This window comes from Felis catus, chromosome A3 (assembly GCF_018350175.1).
Source record: "Felis catus isolate Fca126 chromosome A3, F.catus_Fca126_mat1.0, whole genome shotgun sequence".
In the NCBI taxonomy this organism is placed as follows: Eukaryota; Metazoa; Chordata; class Mammalia; order Carnivora; family Felidae; genus Felis; species Felis catus.
The window spans coordinates 104,228,411-104,250,000 of NC_058370.1; the positions used below are offsets into that span (position 1 = coordinate 104,228,411).

Sequence of the window (21,590 nt, forward strand, 5' to 3'; positions counted from 1 at the left end):
GCTGGGTGGCTCAGTGGGTTGAGCACTGGGCTTCGGCTCAGCTCACAACCTCATGGTTTGTGGGTTCGAGCCCCGTGCTGAGCCCTACATCGGGCTCCACGCTGCCAGTGCGGAGCCTGTTTGGGATTCTCTCTCCCTCTCTCTCTGCCCCTCCACCACTTGAGATTTCTCTCTCTTTCAAAAGTAAATAAATAAATCTTCCTAAAAATTTTTTTTAGTGTATGCGCTGCCGAAGTGAGCACTTTAAATTTTTTAATATTTATTTTTGACAGAAAGAGAGAGAGTGCGCGCGCACACACGCATGAGCAGGGGAGGGGCAGAGAGAAAGAAACACAGAATCCGAAGCAGGCTCTAGGCTCTGAGCTGTCAGCACAGGGCCCAATGCGGGGGCTCGAACTCACGGACTGTGAGATCGTGACCTGAGCTGAAGTCAGACACTTAACCGACTGAGCCACCCAGGCACCCCAATAAATAAATTTTTTAAAAAGTGGTAAATTTGATTTTATGTGTATTTGACTACAATGAAAAAAGCAGTTGGAGGAGGGGACAGTCTAGGAACCTTTCAAGTTTTCCAAATTATTTGGCCTTTTGCGATGAGACCGACCGTCTTCACGTATATTTGCATATGTAAAGAAGACTTAAGGGGAAAATTATCAACAGTTAGGAAGAGATACATGAATTGCCCTAAGGAGAGGAAGCCAAGGGAGTAGAGAGAAAGAAGGGGTGAGGGGAGCCAGCACATTGACACCAGGGAGGGGAACCCTGTGGAAGGGCAGGTAAAAGGTTTTAAGAGACCAGCAACATCTAGTGGGGCTTTGTAGGTTGTTGTCCTGAGGGACTTGTGCCATACCTACACACGTGCACACCCACTCACCAGCCCGGCCCTCAGGAAAGAGCTCCCGTTGGCCAAGAAACTCACTCAAAAACATGTTAAAAGTGTATCTCGTTTCACACGTTCCTTGCAAACCCCAGTGAGGAACCTCGAGTCTCCCCAAATCCTCCCCCTGTCAAAATAAACAGCATGCTGTCACAGGGCAGCCTGGCCCTCAGCAACCATGGTATCCCAGGGGCTGGGGGGGACTCTCTAACGGAGTGGGACAGTGTGGAGTCAGCCTGACAAGCCAGTCTTTGGGAGACAGGGCAAGCCATTCCTTAGGAGGGGAGCCTGGGCTGCGTCCACACCGGCCCTGGGAGCAGAGTGTAGAAGGCGAACCCCAGTGCTGAGGAGGGTAGTCATCATGTGCACAGGAAATTACACAACCTCTGGTCTTTTAGAGGCAATCTATTTCCCAGCCTCTTATGTCCTGGGAGTGCCTGACCCTGTACAAACTTCCCACTGTACACACACACACACACACACACACACACACACAGCACTCAGGGAACCTTGTGGCCACAGGCCACAAACCCCACCCCACCCCCAACACCATTTTAACTTCAAAAGCCTGAGGAGGAGGACCAGACACCTCAGCGAATCAGTGACTAGGGAAGTTTTATTTCCGGTCTCCTATGGGGGGTTCTATTCTGGCAGAACGTTTAAAACATCAAGAAATCAGGATCGCTGTCTTCTAGCACGTGATAAGATCAAATCTGATAGTACAGCGTGACCTTTCGAATAGAGATCAGAATCTTGAATCACTTGGGAAAAACAATATGACAATATGAAATTTAGTCTATGCTTTTATCACAACTCCAAACTTATGAAGTCAGTAAATGAGAACTGGAAAGAAGAGAAAAGTGTTTGTTAGCATAATGGTGTTCTTATCTTTTTCTTTTTTGGTGTTTCTCTTTTGGTGGGTTTTTTTTTGGGGGGGGGGGGGGAATGGGGTGGCATCACACCACAGCCAGCATCACTGAATACCTATTCATCAGTTTCTCATCCGAGCAACATAATAACCTAGCTGCACAGATACCATCCCCGTTCTGTGGATATGCAAATGGCAGCTCAGTAAGGTGAAATCACTTGTTGATGGTCATACTGGGAAACAAGTCACCTGCTGGCTTTGTGACCTGCTGGTATGCCTTTCCCTCTATCCCTAAGCCAGTGGTGCAATCTCAGGGAAGTATTTCTACTTGGCCCAAGTCAGCAGTTTGAATATTAGAATTTTGTTCCATATTTTATTTATTTTTTAATGTTTACTTACTTATTTTGAAGAGAGAGAGAGAAAGAGGAAGAGAGCACAAGCAAAGGAGGGGCAGAGAGAGGGAGAGAGGATTCCAAGCAGGCTCCAGGCTCCTCGCTGTCAGCTCAGAGCCCAACGCAGGGCTCAAACCCAGGAACCGTGAGATCATAAGCTGAGCTGGAGTTGGATGCTCAACTGACTGAGCCATTCAGGCACCCCTTGTTCCATATTTTAAACTGCAGTTCCTGGGGCACCTGGGTGGCTCTGTCGGTTAAGCGTCTGACTTCGGCTCAGGTCACGATTTCATGGTTCGTGAGTTCGAGCCCCCCATCGGGCTCTTTGCTGACAGCACGGAGCCTGGAGCCTGCTTTCGATTCTGTGTCTCCATCTCTCTCTGCTCCTCCCCTGCTCTCTCTCTCTTCTCAAGAATAAATAAACATTAAAACATTTTTTTTAATAAATAAATAAATTGCAGTTCCCTAAACTGAAAAAGGCAAAGTGATGACAGCCTAGGAATGACACTGAGAAGACTGACGAGTACAGGAACAGAGACGTGTAGACATGTGTAGACAGGGCTGAAGCAGGAGAACAGGAACAGAGACGTGTAGACATGTGAAGACAGGGCTGCAGCAGAGCAAAGTATGACTGAAAGGACCTCTTTGTACGCTTAAAAACGGTTGAGGCCTTCACATAAAAACCTGCACACAAGGCCACCTGGGTGGCTCAGTCGGTTGAGGGTCCGACTCTTGATTTCGGCTCAGGTCATGATCCCAAGGTCGTGGGATCCAGCCCTGTTTAGGGCTCTGCGCTGAGCATGGAGTCTGCTTAAGATTCTCTCTCTCTCCCTCTGCCCCTCTCCCCTGCTCACGTATGCTTTCTCTCTTAAATAAATAAATAAATAAATAAATAAATAAATAAATAAATAAATAAACAAGCAAGCAAGCAAGCAAACAAACCTGCACGCAGATGTTTACGGTAGCTTTATTCCTAACTGCCAAAACTTGGAAGCAGCCAAGATGCCCGTTAGTAGGTGAATGCATAGACAAACTGTGGCTCGTCCAGACAATGAAAGATTATTCAGCACTAAAAGGAAATGAGCTCTCAAGCCATGAAAAGGCATGGAGGAAGCTTCATTGCACATTACTAAGTGAAAGAAGCTAATGACGTATGACTCCAGCCACATGACATTCTGGAAAAGGCAAAACTATGGAGTAAAAAGTTCAGTGGTTGCCAGGGGTGGTTTGTGGGGAGCGATGAATAGGCAAAGCACAAAGGATCTTTAGGGCAGTGAAAATACTCTGTATAATAAACCATAATGATAAATGCGTATCGTTATATATTTGCCTAAACCCATAGAATGTACAATGCTAACAGTAAGCCCTAACATAAACTGTGGACTTGGGGTGATCATGATGTTCAATCTTGGTTAAAAAAGCGTATCATTCTGGTGGGTGATGTTGATAATGGGGGAGACTATGCCTGTGTGGAGGCAGGCAAAATACGGAAAATCTCTGTATCTCTCTTCCAATATTGTTGTAAACCTAAAACTGCTCTAGAAGAAAAATAAACTCTTAAAAAATTATTGAGACCCTCAAGCATTTATTGATATTTACCACATTAGAAATTATGACAGAAAAGTATTTAAATATATATTAAATCATTTGAAAGTAATGGGTGGCTCAGTCAGTTGAGCATCTGACTTTGGCTCAGGTCATGATCTCGTGGTTTGTGGGTTTGGGCCCACATCAGGCTCTGGGCTGACAGCTCGGAGCCTAGAGCCTGCTTCAGATTCTGTGTCTCCCTCTCTCTCTGCCTCCCTCTCACTCTCTCTCTCAAAAATAAATAAACATTAAAAATTTTAAGAAAAAGAAAAGTAATAGTATTAAACTCATTAAATTTTTAATGAAAAAACTATATTTTCTAGCCTCCCCCCAAAATTTAGTAATAAGAGGCATTTTTTTTTTTTTTTTTGCATTTTTACAAATCCCTTTAATGGAAGGGATTCACTGAAGATAGCTGGATTCTCTTGGGAATGCAAGAGCTGGTGCAGCTTGCATTACTCTGGAAAACAGTATGGAGGGTCCTCAAAAAACTAAAACTAGAACTACCCTACAACCCAGCAATGGCACTACCAGGCATTTATCCAACGGATACAGGTGTGCTTTTCAAAGGGACACATGCACCCCCATGTTTATAGCAGCACTATCAACAATAGCCAACGTATGGAAAGAGCCCAAATGTCCATCCATGGATGAATGGATAAAGAAAAGTGGTGTATACACACACACACACACACACACACACACACACACACACACACACACACACTCACAATGGAGTATTACTTGGCAATCAAAAAGAATGAAATCTTGCCATATGCAACTATGTGGATGGAACCAGAGGGCATTATGCTAAGTGAAATTAGTCAGAGAAAGACAAATATCATATGACTTCACTCCTATGAGGACTTTAAGAGACAAAACAGATGAACATAAGGAAAGGGAAACAAAAATAATATAAAAACAGCGAGGGGGACAAAACAGAAGAGACTCATAAACATGGAGAACAAACTGAGGGTTACGGGAGGGGTTGTGGGAGGGGGGATGAACTAAACGAGTAAGGGGCACTAAGGAATCTACTCCTGAAATCATTGTTGCACTATATACTAATTTACTAAATGTAAATTTAAAAAAATAAAAAATAAAGCAAATTAAAATTAAAAAAAAAAAAAGATAGCTGGATTCTCATATCTGCTTCTGTATTTAATCTGTTGGGATATTATACTTAATGTAGTCTCTGGAAACCACCACTGAACACTGTGAAAAAAATGAGAGTGAAAACGCTAATAACATCTTAGCATTATTATCAAATTGGTTTTCCCTTCGAATCTCCTGAAATGATCTTGGGTACCCCTAGACCACACTTTGAAAACCATGACATAAAGAGAAAGCAGGGAAGACATTCCAGGACACACTCACCCTTTTACACATCTCACATTTCATTGTCCCTAGGTCCACCCCCTTTCAGGACAGGAACCCCAGCTTCTTCCCCAAGGGCAAGGCACCTGCTTCCACCTCAGCCCAACTCTCAGGAAATCACGGCGCCTGCGGCGGCGGGCCCACCCCTTCACTCTCCGCGTGGGAGGGAGCCGGCAGGCGGAGGCCACCCTCCCTGCGGGCCTGTGAGGTCGGCGGCCGTCTACGGTGCCCGCACCTCTGCGGAGGAGAGCCCACCATCTGCACAGGGTAGGAGGGCGATGCCTCGTCCTGGCCCGGAGCACCCCGGACGGTGCCCCCGGGGACGCGCGGAGACCGAGGGCACACGGCCAGTCGGCCTGCGGCGGCACAGTACCTGTGGCGGAAGAGTGGGCTGCCTCCCAGGAGTCTGCGGGGCTCGTTCTTGAGACTCCAAAACTCGCCGTCCCGGTAGCGGTGCAGGGACGAGTCCCCGAGCCCCGGGTCCGGAGCCGGCTCCATCGCGCCGCCCGGCCTCCGGCTTTGCCGCGGGAACCCTCGGGGGCCGTCTTCCCTCCGCGCCTCCTCCTCCGAGATGCCGGCACGTGCAGCCCGGAGCGCACGCCCTCGTATCCGCGCCGCCCGGGGGCGGTCTCCTCCCTCCGCAGCTTCTTGTCCCCTGCCCCAGCCCCACCCCTTCCCAGCCGGCCTTCCAGGGACACTGCTCCCTGGGCACGAGGGACGAGCTGTCCAGAAAGTCGGGGCTCCTAGGGTGGTCTCCTCTCGCCCTCCAGGAAGCTCAAAGTCCACCGCCTTGCCCTGGGGCTCTAGCTTCTACCGCCCGTGCCATTTCAATTGTCTCCCCCCACCCCGGGTCTGGGGGTGCACCAGAAGCAAGTATTAGAACCCTAGAGAGGGAAACGGTCAGGTGGACGTGGGCACGGGAGTCCCGGCTGCTCAGAGCGGAGGCATTTTACTCAGCCGGCCTTGCGTGCCAGCCTCTTTGCCTGGCTCTCCGGGTCCGGTAAGGGTCGGGTCTACCTCTGGCCCCAACTCAGCTGCTGCTCGGCTCAAATCCCTGCCCCACCTCCCCAGCCCCCAAATGGGACCTTTTATAGTGACCTCTAATATGACTGTAATCTGGAGGTAGCCAGCCCGCAGCCGGTGCGGTCCAGAGCAGCTGGGAGACGCAGGCAGAGCCAGACAACGGACAGGAACACGGAATTCCTCTCCCGGGACCCTCCTCTTGCGGTTGTGGGGCGTAGGAAAGGAGTTACAACCTAAGTGGCGATTTTTCATCCCTTTCCTCTGGATAACTCTCCTCTTATTCTTTTTTTGTTTTATTTTTTTATTCTGAGAGACACAGAAAGAGCACGTGCGAGTGGGGGAGGAGCAGAGAGAGAGAGAGAGAGAGAGAGAGAGAGAGAGAGAGTCCCAAGCAGGCACCACGTGCAGAGTCCAACACTTAACCGACTGAGCCACTCTAGCGCCTCTATTCTTTTGAATACAAAGGAAATGTTAGCCCTTTCCTTCCAAAAATCACTCTGCAAGGGAGGGAACTGCTGGGGGTGCAGTGCAGCAGTTAGGAAGCTGTCTGCTGTCATTAGGTGAGTGGAGGTCATCTCTATCAGCTTCCTGTGGCCGTGTGGCAAATTACCACACACTGAGTGGCTGAAGACAACACAGATGTATCTTCTTACAGTTCTGCAGGTCAGAAGCCAAAAATGGATCTTACAGGGCCGATCAAGGCCTTAGCAGAGCTTGACTCTGCTTCAGAGAAAAATCTCTTTCCTCATCTTTTCCAGCTTCTAGAAGCTACCTTCTTCATCCGTTGGCTCCTATTCCCTTCCTTTCTCCATCTTCAAAGTGCATCACAAAAACCTCTGCTTCTACTGCTCATTCCCTTCTTCTGATTTGACTTTCTGGCCTCCCTCTTACAAGGATGCTTGTGATTGCATTGAGCCCGCCCAAATAATCGCATGAAGATAATCTCTATCTTAAAATCAGACACTTAAAATCACACCTGTAGCATCCCTTTTCCCATGTGAGGTAGCATACAGGTTCTGAGGATTAGGACATGAATATCTTTGGCAGGCCTTTTTAAAACAATTTTTTTAATTTTTTTTTTTCTTTTTCAGAGAGAGAGACAGAGAGAGTACAAGCAGGGGAGTGACAGAGAGAGAGAGGGAGGTACAGAATCTGAAGCAGGCTCCAAGCTCTGAGTTGTCAGCATGGACTCTGATGTGGGGCTCGAACTCCTGAACCGTGAGATCATGACTTGAGCCGAAGTCGGCTGCTTAACCAACTGAGCCACCCAGGCGCCCGAAAACTTTTAAGTTTATTTATTTATTTTGAGAGAGAGAGTGTGAGCAGGGGAGGGGCAGAGAGAGAGGAAGAGAGAGAATCCAAGCAGTCTCTGTGCTGCCACCGCAGACCCCAATGCGGGGCTCGATCCCACAAACCTCGAGATCATGACCTGAGCCGAGATCAAGAGTCAGACACTTAACTGACTGAGCCACCCAGGTGCCCCTGGCGGGCCTGTATTCTGTCCAACACAACATCTGTGCAGCCCCAGGTAACAATACCCAAGCAAATGTGATGAAGAAGGGGCATTGTTTTTCTCATGTAATGCGAGGGTTGGAGGTAGGAGAGTGCCCAGGGCTAGTTCAGTAGCTCTACTCAGGGACCGTGTTTTCTTTCCATCTTTTTGTTCTACTATCCTTTGTCAGTGTGTTATCTTTGTCTTTTTTTTTTTTTTAATTTATCTCCCCTCATATCTTATCTCCTCCATCCATTGTTTGGATGTAGCAGCTCCAAACAACACATAGTGCCAAGCAGAAATTGGCGGGGGGGGGGGGGGGGGGGGGGGCGTTTCCTTCTATATCAGTCAGGATAGGATAGTAGTAAGAAACAACCCCCAAGCCATTCCAGGTGTGCAATGGTTGCAAACCACCCCCAAACGTTAGGGTTTATAAAGATAAGTGGTTATTTCTCACCCACGCCACATGAGGGTTCTGTTCCACGGTCCCTCCTTCCAGATCCCAGCAGACACAACAGAGCCACCATCGTGTGACCACACAGGCTCTTAAAGCTTCCAGCTCTCAAGGACACGTGTAACTTCCACTCACAATCCACCGGCCAAGGCAGTTCACTCTAACTGTATAGGAGAAAGAAGTACCATTCTGGCCATACTCAGAAAGCCAACACCCAAAATAATCTGCAAGCAGCACTAATAACTACTAAATCTACCCTCTTTGCCCACTAGGGACTACTAAACCTAGCTAAATATTTGTCTCACTCTTCCTTCCACAGGCAAGATATACTCTTCACTCCTTAAAAGAGGCAACCAAATTCCCATTCTGTCACAACATCAAGTCCTAAGCCAGTGGGGGATGCCCAGTGGCTCTCCCTCAAGTCAGGGTGTGGTTCCTCTTAATTCAGAGATCTATAAGCTAAAAACAAGTTACTAAGTGCATGTAGATTGAGTGAGGGGGAAAAAAAAAAAAACCACAACCTTTGTTGTTTGTTTGTTTGTTTTGGCTTAGTGTTGTAAGCCACTAAGATTTTTTGGAGCACTGTTTGCTACCCCACTACAATCTAGTCTAGCCTCAAAGCTACTGGAAGAACGTTGCTGCTGTAATTAAAAAAAAAAAAAAAAAAAATATATATATATATATATATATATATATATATATATATATATTTGGTTGGTTAAGCATTGACTCTTGATTTCAGCTCAGGTCATGATCTCACAGTATATATATATACATATATATATATATATATATATATATTCATACACACACACACACACACACACACACACTGACTTAGGGACTGGGAGGGGCAGTGAGGATGCTGTTAACCAAAGCTGAACAGAAGGAAGTTCATGTCACAAAGTGGCAAACGTTTGATAAAACTGTGCCCAACAGACAATATAGCCAACGACCTCATTGCTCCCGGCGGAGAAGATGCTAAAAAGACAATGTTAGCATTGCTTGCTGGCTGCTGTTGGCTGTGTTTGACAAGCTATAATAAGAAAGAGATGAACTTAGAAAGAACTGAGCAGTTTGCAAGCAGCGATGAAACGGAATAGAGAGTCCACAAATCCAGGGACGTTCAGAGTTGGAAAAGGCAATGGCTCTCCAAGTTCTATCAGTGAAAGATAAAACAGAAGTGTTTTGAGCAATAAAGGCCAATTAAAACTCAGGAAACTCTAGATCTACCCTTTAGCCTCTTGTGGCAAGAGTCTGACCTATACCCCTGTTAAGACTTCTGGATGGATTTTTGGGGTTCCCAGCAAGTCACCTATCACTCTGGGGCCTGTTGGACCAAGCAACCCCCATCTGAAGAATCACTAGCATGGCATCAGAGTACGAGAGTAGGTCAGATTGCCCATGGGCTTGATAAGGCGCCCCAAAGCGATGAGCACCAATCTGTTCACACAGCACACCTGCTCCAGGGAACAGAAAAGAGTTACCCTCTCAGGTGCCCAAAGTGGGGAGAATCAACAGCACTTGGCAACCAGCCCTAAGGAATCTTTCAAGGAAACTGAATCTGGGAAGGAATTTGGCAGGGAAGGTTGTCAAAGAAATGACCCAGTAGAATTGCCCTTAGGCCTCCTGGTCTTAACTGGGCCCTATGCCCACTGTATTGTTTCCCATGGCTGCCTTCACAAATTACCATGAACTGGGTGGCCGAAAACAACAGATATTTTTTCTTATTCTTTCATGGTCCTGGAAGCCAGTAGTTGGGAATCAAGGTGTCAGCAATGTGCCCTGTTCCTTCTGAAGACTCCAAGAAAGAATCCTTCCTTGCCTCTTGCTAGATTCTGGTGGCTCCTGACAGTCCTTGGCTTATAGCTGCCTCCACAGTCACATGACCTTCTTCCCTGAGTCTTCAAATCTCCCTCTCCTTATTGAGGACATCAGTTAGGACCGACCCTGATCCAGTATGACATCATCTTAACTTGACTACATCTGCAAAGACCCTATTTCCATATAAGGTCACATTCTGAGGTTCCTGGTGGACACGAACTTTTGAGGAACACTATTCAACCCTGCGTCCCCATCCAAAACCAATCACTAAAAATATGATAAGGCAATGGAAGGAAATGACCACTATCAGTTCAAATAACTGTTTTTTCACATTGGCTGCACATTAGAGTAACCCTGGGTTTTTAAAAATTGCTCAGTAGTGCAGACGCACTAAATAAAGTAAATCCAATTTCTAGAGGTAGAGCCTAGGCGTCTGTATTCTTAAACCCCTGCCCCAAAGGTGATTCTAATGTGAAGCCATTGGCTTAAGCCGGTGGTTCACAGCCTTGCTGCACAGCAGACCGTTACATGGTTAGGACAATTGGGAAAAATTAAACAAGATGGATGAAATAATATTATTGTATCATTGTTAATTTCCTGGTTTTGCTAATTGTACTGTAGATATATAAGTGAATGTTCTTGTTTCTAAGCATTCACATTGGGGGCCCCTGGGTGGCTCAGTTGGTTCAGCATCTGACTCTTGATTTCAGCTCAGGTCATGATCTCACAGTTTGTGAGTTTTTGAGCTCTGTGTTAGGCTCTGCACTGATGGTGTGGAGCCTGCTTGGGATTCTCTCTCTCCCTCTCTCTCTCTCTCCCCCTTCCATGCTTGCACACTCTCTCTCAAAATAAATAAACTTTAAAAAACGGAATGCAAATTGAAGTATTTAGGGGTAAAAGGGCAGCTTTCTCTAAATGTCAGGGAAAAACTGTGTATATATTATATAAACACACATATGCATATATGTAGGTACTATACACACACACACACACACACACACACACACACAAAGAGAGAGAGAGAGAGAAAGAGAGGAGGGAAAGGAGGGAGGGACGGAGAAGACATAAAATGTTGTCCCCCTAAAGTATGATACTAAGCAAAATATGTCAGAGAAAGACAAATACTGTATGATCTCCCTCATGTGCAATTTAAGAAACAAAACAAATGATCAAAGGAAAAAAAGAGAGAGAGAGAGAGAGAGAGAGAAATCAAAAAACAGACACAACTATAGAGAACAAACTGATGGTTTCCAGAGGGGAGGTGGGTGGAGGGATAAGGGAATGGGGAATGGGGATTAAAGAGCACATCAGGATGAAAAAAAAAAAATGGGGTCCCCTCGGACTGTCTAAAAGAACCAGGACTTTCTCAGTTATCAATAATAAAACCCAATTTGGACTCTCTTCAGCAAAATGGAAGTGCATCGGTTCACAAAATTTAAGGAAGGCTTGGACACCCTAACTGGGGAAGGGCAGGAGCGTGGCTGGTATCAGAAACAGCTGGGACCGGCTACTCCAAGTCCACCAGCGCTCTCTTCTCCTTCTTCCTCTTCCCCACCCCCCGCCTCCCCCTGCACAGCAGCCCACTCCTCAGGGCAGCTCTGAGTCCTTTATCAGGCAGCAGAAGGCTGGGGCAAGAGCCAGGGTCCCCACAGCTGGGCCTCAGGGAAGGCCCAGGGAAATGAAGGGAGCCAGCGGCACGGTCCTCGCAGAAAGATGCACTGGTCCACAGTGGACTGGGGGTGGCATCTGGGGTTGTGTCCTATAGCCCTAGACCCTCCACGCAAGAGGGAGGCCATACACTGCTGCTGGGCGTACTCTGTGCTGCCCCCAGACCCTTGGCTCTTGTTTGAGAGGTAGGCCCTCGGCTAGAACATGTAAAGAGCATTCCCACATGCCGTGGCTCCTTGGATCTTGACACAGCCATGTTTCCTCTAGCTCCTTCTGCAGAGGAGGGACCGTCATGTTAGCCGACTGGCCCAAGGGCATGCATGCTGCTCTCTGAGGCAGAAGACCCAGGGCTCTTAGATATACCCTATATCACACTACGCCAACAGGACTCACCCCAGGGTCTCGGTGAATTTTCTGGATGCCGCTTTCATGGACACCTAGGGCAAGAACTTTACGATCCAGGGCTCAGGGTTCTGTGGTGAGGCACAGACTGTTCTCAGGGGACTTCAGTTTGTTTTCCAGAAATCATGGAACCACAAAGTGTCAGCACGGGGGGCACCCTGGATCTTGTCCAGACAGTCCTCTCTTTTTAGATGAGGACACTGCAGGGCATGGCTTCTAATGGAGGAGTCTTGGCCACTTTGCTAAGGTTTGAGGAGGGAAATGAGGCAACTTGGGAAACTGATTTACAGTGTCCCCCATGCTGCCCAGTACTCCCCGGTCTGACGACTTTGGGAAATCCAGTAATGGTAATAGCTCAGATTTACCTGGCCCTTGCCTCCCCTGCCTATGCAGAACCATGGCCCCTCCCTCTTATCTTGCCAAGGTTTCTGGGAGCATTGAGGAATCTCTCCCATGTGACCAGGAGCAGCTGTGCCACCTCCCCCACGGGACACTCTCTGACCCGACATGGAGCCCCAGGGTGGTGTGTGGAGAAGGGACCCAGGTGACATGGCTTCCCTTTATGTCATCACTTCGTGAACAGGGCCCTCAAGCATAGCCTGCAATGGGGAAACTGGCAGCTTATACTTCCTGCCTGTCTTGCCTCAGGAGCTAGACATGTGTCCAGGAGTAGGGAAGACACAGATTCCAAAAATCACCACCACACTGTCCCCAGGAGTGCCCTCCCTTCTAAAGACCCATGGCTTGGGGCGCCTGGGTGGCTCAGTCGGTTAAGCGTCCGACTTCAGCTCAGGTCACGATCTCGCGGTCTGTGAGTTCAAGCCCCGTGTCGGGCTCTGGGCTGATGGCTCAGAGCCTGGAGCCTGCTTCCGATTCTGTGTCTCCCTCTCTCTTTGACCCTCCCCCGTTCATGCTCTGTCTCTCTCTGTCTCAAAAATAAATAAAAACGTTAAAAAAAAATTTTTTTTAATTAAAAAAAAAAAAAAGACCCATGGCTTCATTACAGACTCACCTCTGATGAGCCTGCCTCCTTTTTCCCCAGGATAAAGTCTGCAAACAGACTCGATGGGCTTACTGTAGGCTCCACCACCTTGCCGAGCACGGTGGCACACGCTGGGAATGCCCACGGCAGGCAGTCTGACATCAGGGGCTCTGGGCTTGACTCCCATGGATCCTCACTTTTGGAAACAGGCTGTGAACTGTCATGGTGCCTTTCCCTGGCTCCCCAGAGCGAGACCAGCCAGTTTTGAGGCCAGCCGGATTTAAAAAAAATTTTGTTTTCAATGTTTATTTATTTTTGAGAGAGAGAGACAGACAGAGCATGAGCAAGGGAGGGAGAGCAGAGAGAGACAGAGAGACACAGAATAGCTCCAGGCTCTGCCCCTGTCAGCACAGAGCCTGATGCGGGGCTCGAACTCACAAACCGCGAGATCATGACCCGAGCGAAAGCTGGATGCTTAACTGACTGAGCCACCCAGGCGCCCCGAGGCCAGCTGGATTTTTCATATCCCTCCTCCAAGAGACAAAGTCCTGGTCCAAGGCAGAGAGAGCTGCCCTATGTAAAGTCCATGGATTCCCCACACTGAGGATTTTCTCTGTGTGTTGCCATGCAAGGGATTGCCAGATGTACTACGGATTAAAAAGCAAGTGAGGAACAATATGTAAATTCTGCCATCGTTTGTATAATAGGAGGAATGTGTATATTGTACATTTATATTTTCCAAAAGAAATAAGGATACACCAAAAGCTAATAAAATGTTGCAGATGTTGCCTATAGGAGGTGGGAGGGAATAGAGATGGAAAGTAAACTTCTCTGAATACACCTTGTTTTATAATGTTGACTTTGGAATTTGGTAAATATTTACATAACTTTAAAATCTAGGGGCGCCTGGGTGGCTCAGTCAGTTAAGTGCCCGACTCTTGATTTCAGCTCAGGTCACCATCTCATGGTTGGTGAGACAGTGTCCCGCCTCGGGCTCTGCACTGACAGCGTGGAGCCTGCTTGGAGTCTCTCTCTCCCTCTCTCTCTGCCCGTCCTCCACTCACATACTCTTTCTCTCTCAAAATAAATAAATAACCATTAAAAGAAAACACTAAATCTAACAGGAAAAAAAGTCGCTAAAAATCAAAAGCAAACTGAAACAAATTTATGCAATTCCACTCCATTGTGGCATAACCACAGGAGAAAAATTATTTCAGTTAACCTTACATTCATTACTTTGACTGTATAGCCCACTAGGAAGATAGCCCAATAAAGGCAAAAGAATGACAGTTGAGCCTTGAACAACACAGGGGTTAGTGATGTAGTGCATCAACATGCAAAGGCAAAGGGACTGCAAAGATACAAGGATACAAGATGACAATACGAGGGTGACTGTAGGGACAGTGACCGCAAAAGTAGCAGGCAAGACAGAAAGCCTTATATGATAGAAATAAAACTTAGGTAAATGCTGCAAAGGCTGAGTAGCCTCTTAAGGTTGACGTGTGTCTAGTAACATTACTTTCCTCCTTAGCCCAGGCATTATTAATTCAGGGAAATTACATCCACAAACCCAAACCTAACATTCAAAGTCTCATGTTCTGGGACAGGCCTGGGTGGCTCAGTGGGTTAAGTGTCCGACTTCAGCTCAGGTCATGATCTCATGGCTCGTGGGTTCAAGCCCTACATTAGGCTCTGTGCTGACAACTCAGAGCCTGGAGCCTGCTTCGGATTCTGTGACTCCCTCTCTCTCTGCCCCTTTCCCCTCACGTTCTGTCTCTCTCACTCTCAAAAAATGAATAAACTTAAAAAAAAAAAAAAAAAAGAAAAAAAAAAAGTCTTATGTTCTTACAAGGATTCTATCTGCCCAGAAGCTGCACCATCCAGGAGACCAATCCCCGATCCCTAAGTAACTCCAATGTTTTCCTTTTCCCTTTTTTTTTTAGGTTTATTTTTCAGAGAGAAAGAAAGAGAGAGAGAGAGCATGAGCACGAGCAGGGGAGGGGCAGAGAGAGGGAGAGAGAGAGAATCCCAAGCAGGCTCTGCACTATCAGCACAGAGCCCAATGTGGGGGCTCAGACTCACCAACTGCGAGATCAGGATCTGAGCAGAAATCAAGAGTCGGACGCTTAACCGACTGAGCCACCCAGGCACCCCTCTTTTCCCCTTTAAAAAATGTTTCTCTTCATTGTTCATTTTGTATAAAAACTTGCCACTTTCTCACATGCCTCACCATTCTCTTCACTCTTGAGAATGGAGACCGGCTGCTTTATGGAGTGTTAAATAAAGGCCGGATGGTCTAAACTGTCTTCATTTTAACACCACATACGTGTGAAAATGGAGCATCTGGTAAACCAGGCAACAAGTAACTCATGGTATCACTTTCGTTTCCTCATGCCGTTCCTTTGTCTCCGAAAGGACAAGCTACGGGACCCCAATTCAGACGGCGACACACGGACAAGAATTGTGTCAGTGCTCAGCTGTGTACACATCTGTCAGGACTGTCTCTGAAACGGATGTTTTGAAGTCACCGAGTCTGAGCCTTGATTTAGCTCTTTTCTCTAGCTTGGGAAGTGTCCAGCTCTTTGAAGGGACGGAAGCAAACCCAGTCTGAGCAAGAATACCAACTGGTCACCAATTTCATGAGAGGACAGAATTGCTGTCCCGAAAGTGCAGAGGTTATAAAATAACAGATGCTATTCATGCTAATGAAATTCTGAGCTTATGCTCAAAGATGCAGATCACCCCATGGTATAATAAAAAATTTGTCTGGTCTCAACCTGTGTTCCTGGCAGATCCTCAGAAACTTTTGAAACTCCTAAGTGACAGGAATCTTCGTTATGTTGATGAGGTGACCCTTGATGGGTCTCTGGATAGCTTCAGGATGGGGGCTGGTCAGCAGAAAGATAAACCAGTTGATTAGAAATTTGGGGCTTTGAGTCGCAGGTTATGAAGCCAGTCCTCCCAACCTCAGGAGAGAGGAGGGTGATTGGGAGATGGACTCCACCCATACGGCCAGTGATTTAATCAATCATTCTTACGTAATGAAACTCCAGGAAGAACCCAGAACACTGAAGCTCCGTGGAGATTCCTCGTTGGTTAGCACATTGCTGTGCCAAAAAAATAATGTACCTGACTCTGGGGAGAGAGGGCATGGAAGGGCCATGTCCAGGACTTTCCCAGACCTCACCCTGTGTGTATTTTATAATAAAACCGTAGGGATGCCTGGGTGCCCCTGACTGAGGCAAACTGGGTGGCTCAATCAATTAAGTGTCCGACTTCGGCTCAGGTCATGATCTCATGGTTCACAAGTTCGAGCCCCGCATCAGGCTCTGTGCTGACAGCTCAGAGCCTGGAATCTGCTTTGGATTCTGTCTTTCCCTCTCTCTCTCTCTGCCCTTCCCCAGCTCTCTCTCTCTCTCAGAAAAATCATAATAAAACTGTAATTGTAAGTGTCCTGAGTTCTGTCATTCTAGTGAATTACCAAGGTTATGGGAACCCCTGAATTTGTAGCCAATCAGTCAGAAGCGTGGGTGGCTGAGAACCTCTGGCACTTGAGGCTGGCATCAGAAGTAAAGGTAGTCTTACAGTCTTTTAAGGTTTCTGGATCCAATTCCAACATGGCAAGCGGGGGGGGGGGGGGGGATCCCCTCCTCCCTCTTCCACCACAACACCAAACAATTTCCAGACACCAGCAGGGTATCAGAAAAGTCAACTTCATTCTTAACACTATCTACCCAGATGTGACATGAGATTCCACAGGCTAAAGTTTCAGTCTTACAAGACTGTTTCCCACACCCACTTCAGACACCAGTCACAAGCCCTAGGTTGTTACCCGTGCTTCTAAGTAACCAGCTACAGATTGGAGGTTCCAACCACCTCTTCCTTGGGTTTGATTAATTTTCTAGAGCAGCTCACAGAACTCAGGGAAACTCTTACTCACGTTTACCACTTTACTGAAGGTTATGATAAAGAATATGAACCAACAGCCGGACGAAGGGATACAGAGGGCAAGGTCCCAAACAAAGGAGCTTCTGTCCTCATGGAGCTTGGTGCCATTTGGCTGCACATGGAAGCAATCTGGTTCCTGAAGTGTGGACACTCTCTGGAAAAAAAAAAAAAAAAAAGACGAAAAGCTGCCCTCTTGGATTTATATGGAGGCTTCGTTACACAGTCATGATTGACTAAGTCTTTAGCCATTGGCTGATTTTAACCTTCAGCCCCTCCCCTCTCCTGAGGTTGGGGCTGATGGGTGATGGTGGGATGGACTGAAAGTTCAAACCCTCCAATCACATAGTTGATGGTGGAAACCAGCTCCCATCCTTAGGTGCTTTCCAAAAGCCACCTCATTAACAGAACAAAAGACACCCTTACTATCTTCCTCATTTTCTCAAGGAAATCACAAAGGTTTTGTGAACTGAAAGCTAGACACTGCAGAAGACCAAATATACATGAGAAATATATACATATTTGACCACAGAGGCATCTTCTGAAGTCACAACCCACTCTCAGAAAAAAAACATTTTCCAAGAAAGGGTTCTACAGCTCTCTTCCTAGGTATCAACTTTATTCTTAATATTCCACAGTCTCTTAAAAGACTCAGGAGTTTGCTGTAACTATTCTAATTATAAATCTCCAATCTTCTATGATGTTTCAGCAACACATCTAATACCGCTACTCTAAGTTGCTCTACATTCCCAGAGGAAGAAAGATATATGTGTATCTGTGACATGTTCATATATCAAAGAGGCAAAACCTAGAGAAAAATAATCCTTTTTCTTTTCTAAACAGAGCACTGACTTTGATATAATGTGACAACCCAAGAGTTCAGGAATTAAGTGGAAAACCTTATGAGGTTATAGGATAGCAGAAGCCAGAGAAACACGAAGACAAGGCGGCAGATTTCTTTTTTCATTTTACAGATCAGGAAACCGACAGCCAGATTAAGAATGTGAGTCATTTGCCCATTTGCTGCTCGTTGAGAAAGTTGGGGCTGGAGCTCATCCCCTGATGTGGCCCGGCATCCCTCCTCCAGTAAGCTTGGGGATTATGATATTGAAATAACAAGTCACTGAAAACCCAAATACAAATACTTTACCTATTGGCCTTCCTAAACATTTAGAGAATCTATTAGTCAACTTACATATTAGCAATTTAATGTTGAAATTATTAGGAAAGTTTTAAAGAAAGAGAAAGTTGTGTGTACTTTACACATAACCAGACTTGCTGCTCCCAAAAGGCCCAATTACTATCATGATCAAGTACAAACTCCTTAATCTAGCACTCCAAATTTAACATCAAATTATCAAACTAGTCTTTCAAAAAGAATCTTCACTACTCTTAAATAGGAGTCCTCAAGGGTGATCTTTCAGTAACCCTGGTCTACACCGAGAATGACCTCCTCCAGGATCTCCCCCAGTCCTGCCTCCTTTTGCCCCTCCTGCCCCTTTCCTTGGCTTTGGAGTTTGTACCCACCTCACCTTCACCCCACCCCAACTAGGCCGTAGGCCACACCTGAGTGGAGGAAAGACCCCTGACCATGTAGCCTGTGCTGTCCACGGACACCCCAGCCCTCCTTGGCTGGGCTGTGGCTAATGTGGCAGTTTAGGGGGATTGGGCAATTTGTGAGGCCCTCAGAGCTCGTTTATTCTTTGTAATAGAATCGCTCTGAGCAGATTGCCACTGTGGAAGGCAAAAGTCTAACCCAACAAAACCCTTAAACCTTGTGTGCAGATGTCATGAGAAACTTCCAAAGCCACTGATTTTAAAAATGCTACTATAGCGAAGGAGAGATCCACCCCGTTTCAAGGCCCAATTCAAGCTCCACCTTCCCTATGAAGTTTTTTGAGACAGGTCCATTTCCCCTCTCTCCTCTGGATCCCCTAGCAGATAATCTGAACACTAATATGGCACTTAATACATGTGTATGCCACCTTTAAATGGTTTTATATGACTGCATCCTCATCTCCCAGACAAAGCCACAAGTTTTCTTAAGGATCTGTTGGAGTTAGACAAGGTTGCAATTGGGTATAAATCCAATGGCACCCGGTATATGATGGCTGCTCAATCAACATTTCCTAATTGATGACTGAGCCACTATCAGACGCCATTTGAAAAGCTGAATGAGTGCAACATCTGTTAATTCCTGTGACGGTTAGCAGAACCTAACATTGGTCTAAAGACCCTAGAGTGAGCACCCTCTGCGTTTTAAGCGCCACAAATCGGATTCTTGTGCACACTCAAGTTGGTCAAAACCATGGAAGGAATTCTGGACGGTGAAAGCATCAGGATTTCCAAAAGCTGCTATTTTTTCTTAAAGGTATTTAACTTAAGGGCCCTCAGAGAACAAACACCCGCAGAGCATCTGTGAAAGGAAGGTAATCACATCAATAGCTCTCTAAATTTTACTTGCACTGTCAAGTGGCTTTTGAAACAACCTGGAGAGGTAGAATGGGAAGTAATACGCATCAGCGCATTACGTGTTTCTTCTTAGACATCTGGACTCCTTTACAAAGAGGTCTCTTCATTTATAATTCCCGAGAACTTGAGTCTCCGGAGCTCCTAGTTCCACAGATGTTGAAAGTTTTCTGGTTGGCGTTCCATAATCTATCCAAACTCTTCCGTTCTTATTATAATTACCATTTGGATGTAGGTACAGCCCGCAGAACCTAGCCTTCCAAAGCTCTGGGGCACCCCATACTGCCTTTCAGATCAGTTAAATCAAACCCAGAGGACTCCAAGGGTACTAACCCATCATCTTCATATGCCACATATAAAAACAGCCCTGAAGTGCCTACCGACGTGCCCTCACATTGCAGTTACTAAGCCAAAATCCTAGGGCTGCGCGGCACCACAAAACTCAAACCGCACTCAGCGGGCTCGGAGCTTTCGGTACAAACCGGAAGAGCCGGGAAGTGGAAGGAACAGGCGGCAAGCGGAAGGGAGGCGGGACAAAGGTCTCCCGGCAACGGCCCCGGCGATTGGCCATCCTTCTGCAGCCTAGGCCAATGGCCAGACGCCTTGCAAACGCTTGTTGCGCCGAGTGCGGCTGCGCGGGAGATTCAAATCGTCGGCGGTTCCTCGCTGGGGGAGCGGCTGCGCTGCTGCTGGTCCGCGTCCTCTAGACATGGATAGCCCGGAAAATGTTTTTCAGTAAGTGTCGGTCTGGTGGCATGGGAGCGAGGCGGGGGCGCAGTCCCCGGCTGCGGACCAAGGAGGGGGCTGCGGAACCTAGGATTCGGTGTCTGCAGGTCCTCGGCCCGGAGACCGCAGTCCTGCCTCCTTTTGCCCCTCCCGCCCCTTTCCTGGGCTGTAGTTTGTCACCTCCCCGCCCTCACTCCCACCCAGCTAGGCTGTGGGCCACTCGTGGTCGTGGAAAGGACCCCGGGGGGTGTAGCTGGAGGTGTCCGCTGAGACCCCGGTCCCTGTCCTCCGAACTGCGGCCACGGCGGCACTTTAGGGGGGATTTGGCCAGCTCGGGAGACCCTTGGAGTTCTCGGTGACTGTTCTTGGAGTTCTCGGTGACCGCTCTGGGCAGATGGCCGCGGTGGGAGAAAAAAGTCTGACCCAACGAAAACCCTAAAGCTTGCGTGTAGGTTTCATGAGCTTTCAAAGCCACCTAATTTAAAACATTCTACAGCAGGGGAAGAACTTAAAATAACTCTTACCCATAATCCCACAATCAATTTGAAAAAAGTCTTTGAATAACGTGAACTTAAAAAAAAAAAAAGCTCTGCTTGTTGTCTTTTATGTCAAACAGCTAACCCTTTTTTTTAATCCCCCCACCTTTGCTTTATGACTTTAGGTGATTTATCTACATTGTTTCAAAAGCATTTTAAAACAGTCAAGTCCTATGTGACAGGAAGTAAAACTGGTTAGTTTTATCAGCCCCAGGATAATTTACTCTTGGGGATCAGAAGGCCCAGACCATTAAGGAAAACCAGGACAGAAATCTACTTTAAGATGTTTTCTTCAGCCTTCAACCTAGCCAGCAAGCTCTTTCACTTCTAGAAGCTTGTTTTCCCCATTTTAAAAAGGAAATCGGGTATTTCTGACCTTATTTTGGCTTTGCAAAGACCAATTTGCTCCAGCAAACTGGATGTTTTTGGTATCAATTTACAGTTTATTTTAGGTCATTTTACTAGGGAAATGTGGTTGGTATTGGAATGTGAAATGTTTGTTTGGAGCAGGCTATTATTAACATATATTTTGGGAGAAATGTGCTCATCTAGGAGGCGTGAGAAGGAGATTAAAATTTAGAAGTAATTTTTAATTTTTAAAAATAAGCAATACATTTATTTTTAAAAAAATATTTAGCAGGGCACCTGGGTGTCTCCGTTGGTTAAGCCCGACTCTTGGTGTATCTTAATGATAAAAAGGAGGTATGTGAAACTGAAGGGAAGAACTTTCTAGGCAAAGGGAACAACAAGTACAAAGAAGAGAAGCCTGTCTCCCTCAGGGAAAAAAAAATACTTTTATAGGGGCGCCTGGGTGGCTCAGTCGGTTAAGCATCCGGCTCTTGACCAAGGCTCAAGTCTTCATCTCACGGTTTCGTGGGTTCGAGCCCCGCATCGGGCTCAGCACTGACAGTGCAGAGCCTGCTTGGTATTCTCTGTCTTCCTCTCTCTCTGCCCCTTCCCCACTTGAG

At 46.8% G+C, this 21,590-nt stretch overlaps 2 protein-coding genes across 2 annotated transcripts in view; one reads left to right on the top strand and one right to left on the bottom strand.

The window, feature by feature from the left end:
- Positions 1 to 19,882, bottom strand: part of ACOXL (acyl-CoA oxidase like) — a 375,298-nt gene extending 355,416 nt beyond the window's left edge. The window contains exons 1-3 of the mRNA XM_045054588.1: positions 19,381 to 19,882; positions 16,887 to 17,048; positions 8,074 to 8,234 (exon numbers count right to left, since the gene is read on the bottom strand). The gene's annotated coding sequence lies outside the window, so the exon portion shown is untranslated. The remainder of the gene's footprint in view (positions 1 to 8,073; positions 8,235 to 16,886; positions 17,049 to 19,380) is intronic.
- Positions 19,883 to 19,949: 67 nt separating this feature from the next.
- The window catches only part of BUB1 (BUB1 mitotic checkpoint serine/threonine kinase), a 47,012-nt gene continuing 45,371 nt past the window's right edge, over positions 19,950 to 21,590 (top strand). The window contains exon 1 of the mRNA XM_011281169.4: positions 19,950 to 20,095. Coding sequence (XP_011279471.3) covers positions 20,070 to 20,095 — 26 coding nt within the window. The 5' untranslated portion in view covers positions 19,950 to 20,069. The remainder of the gene's footprint in view (positions 20,096 to 21,590) is intronic.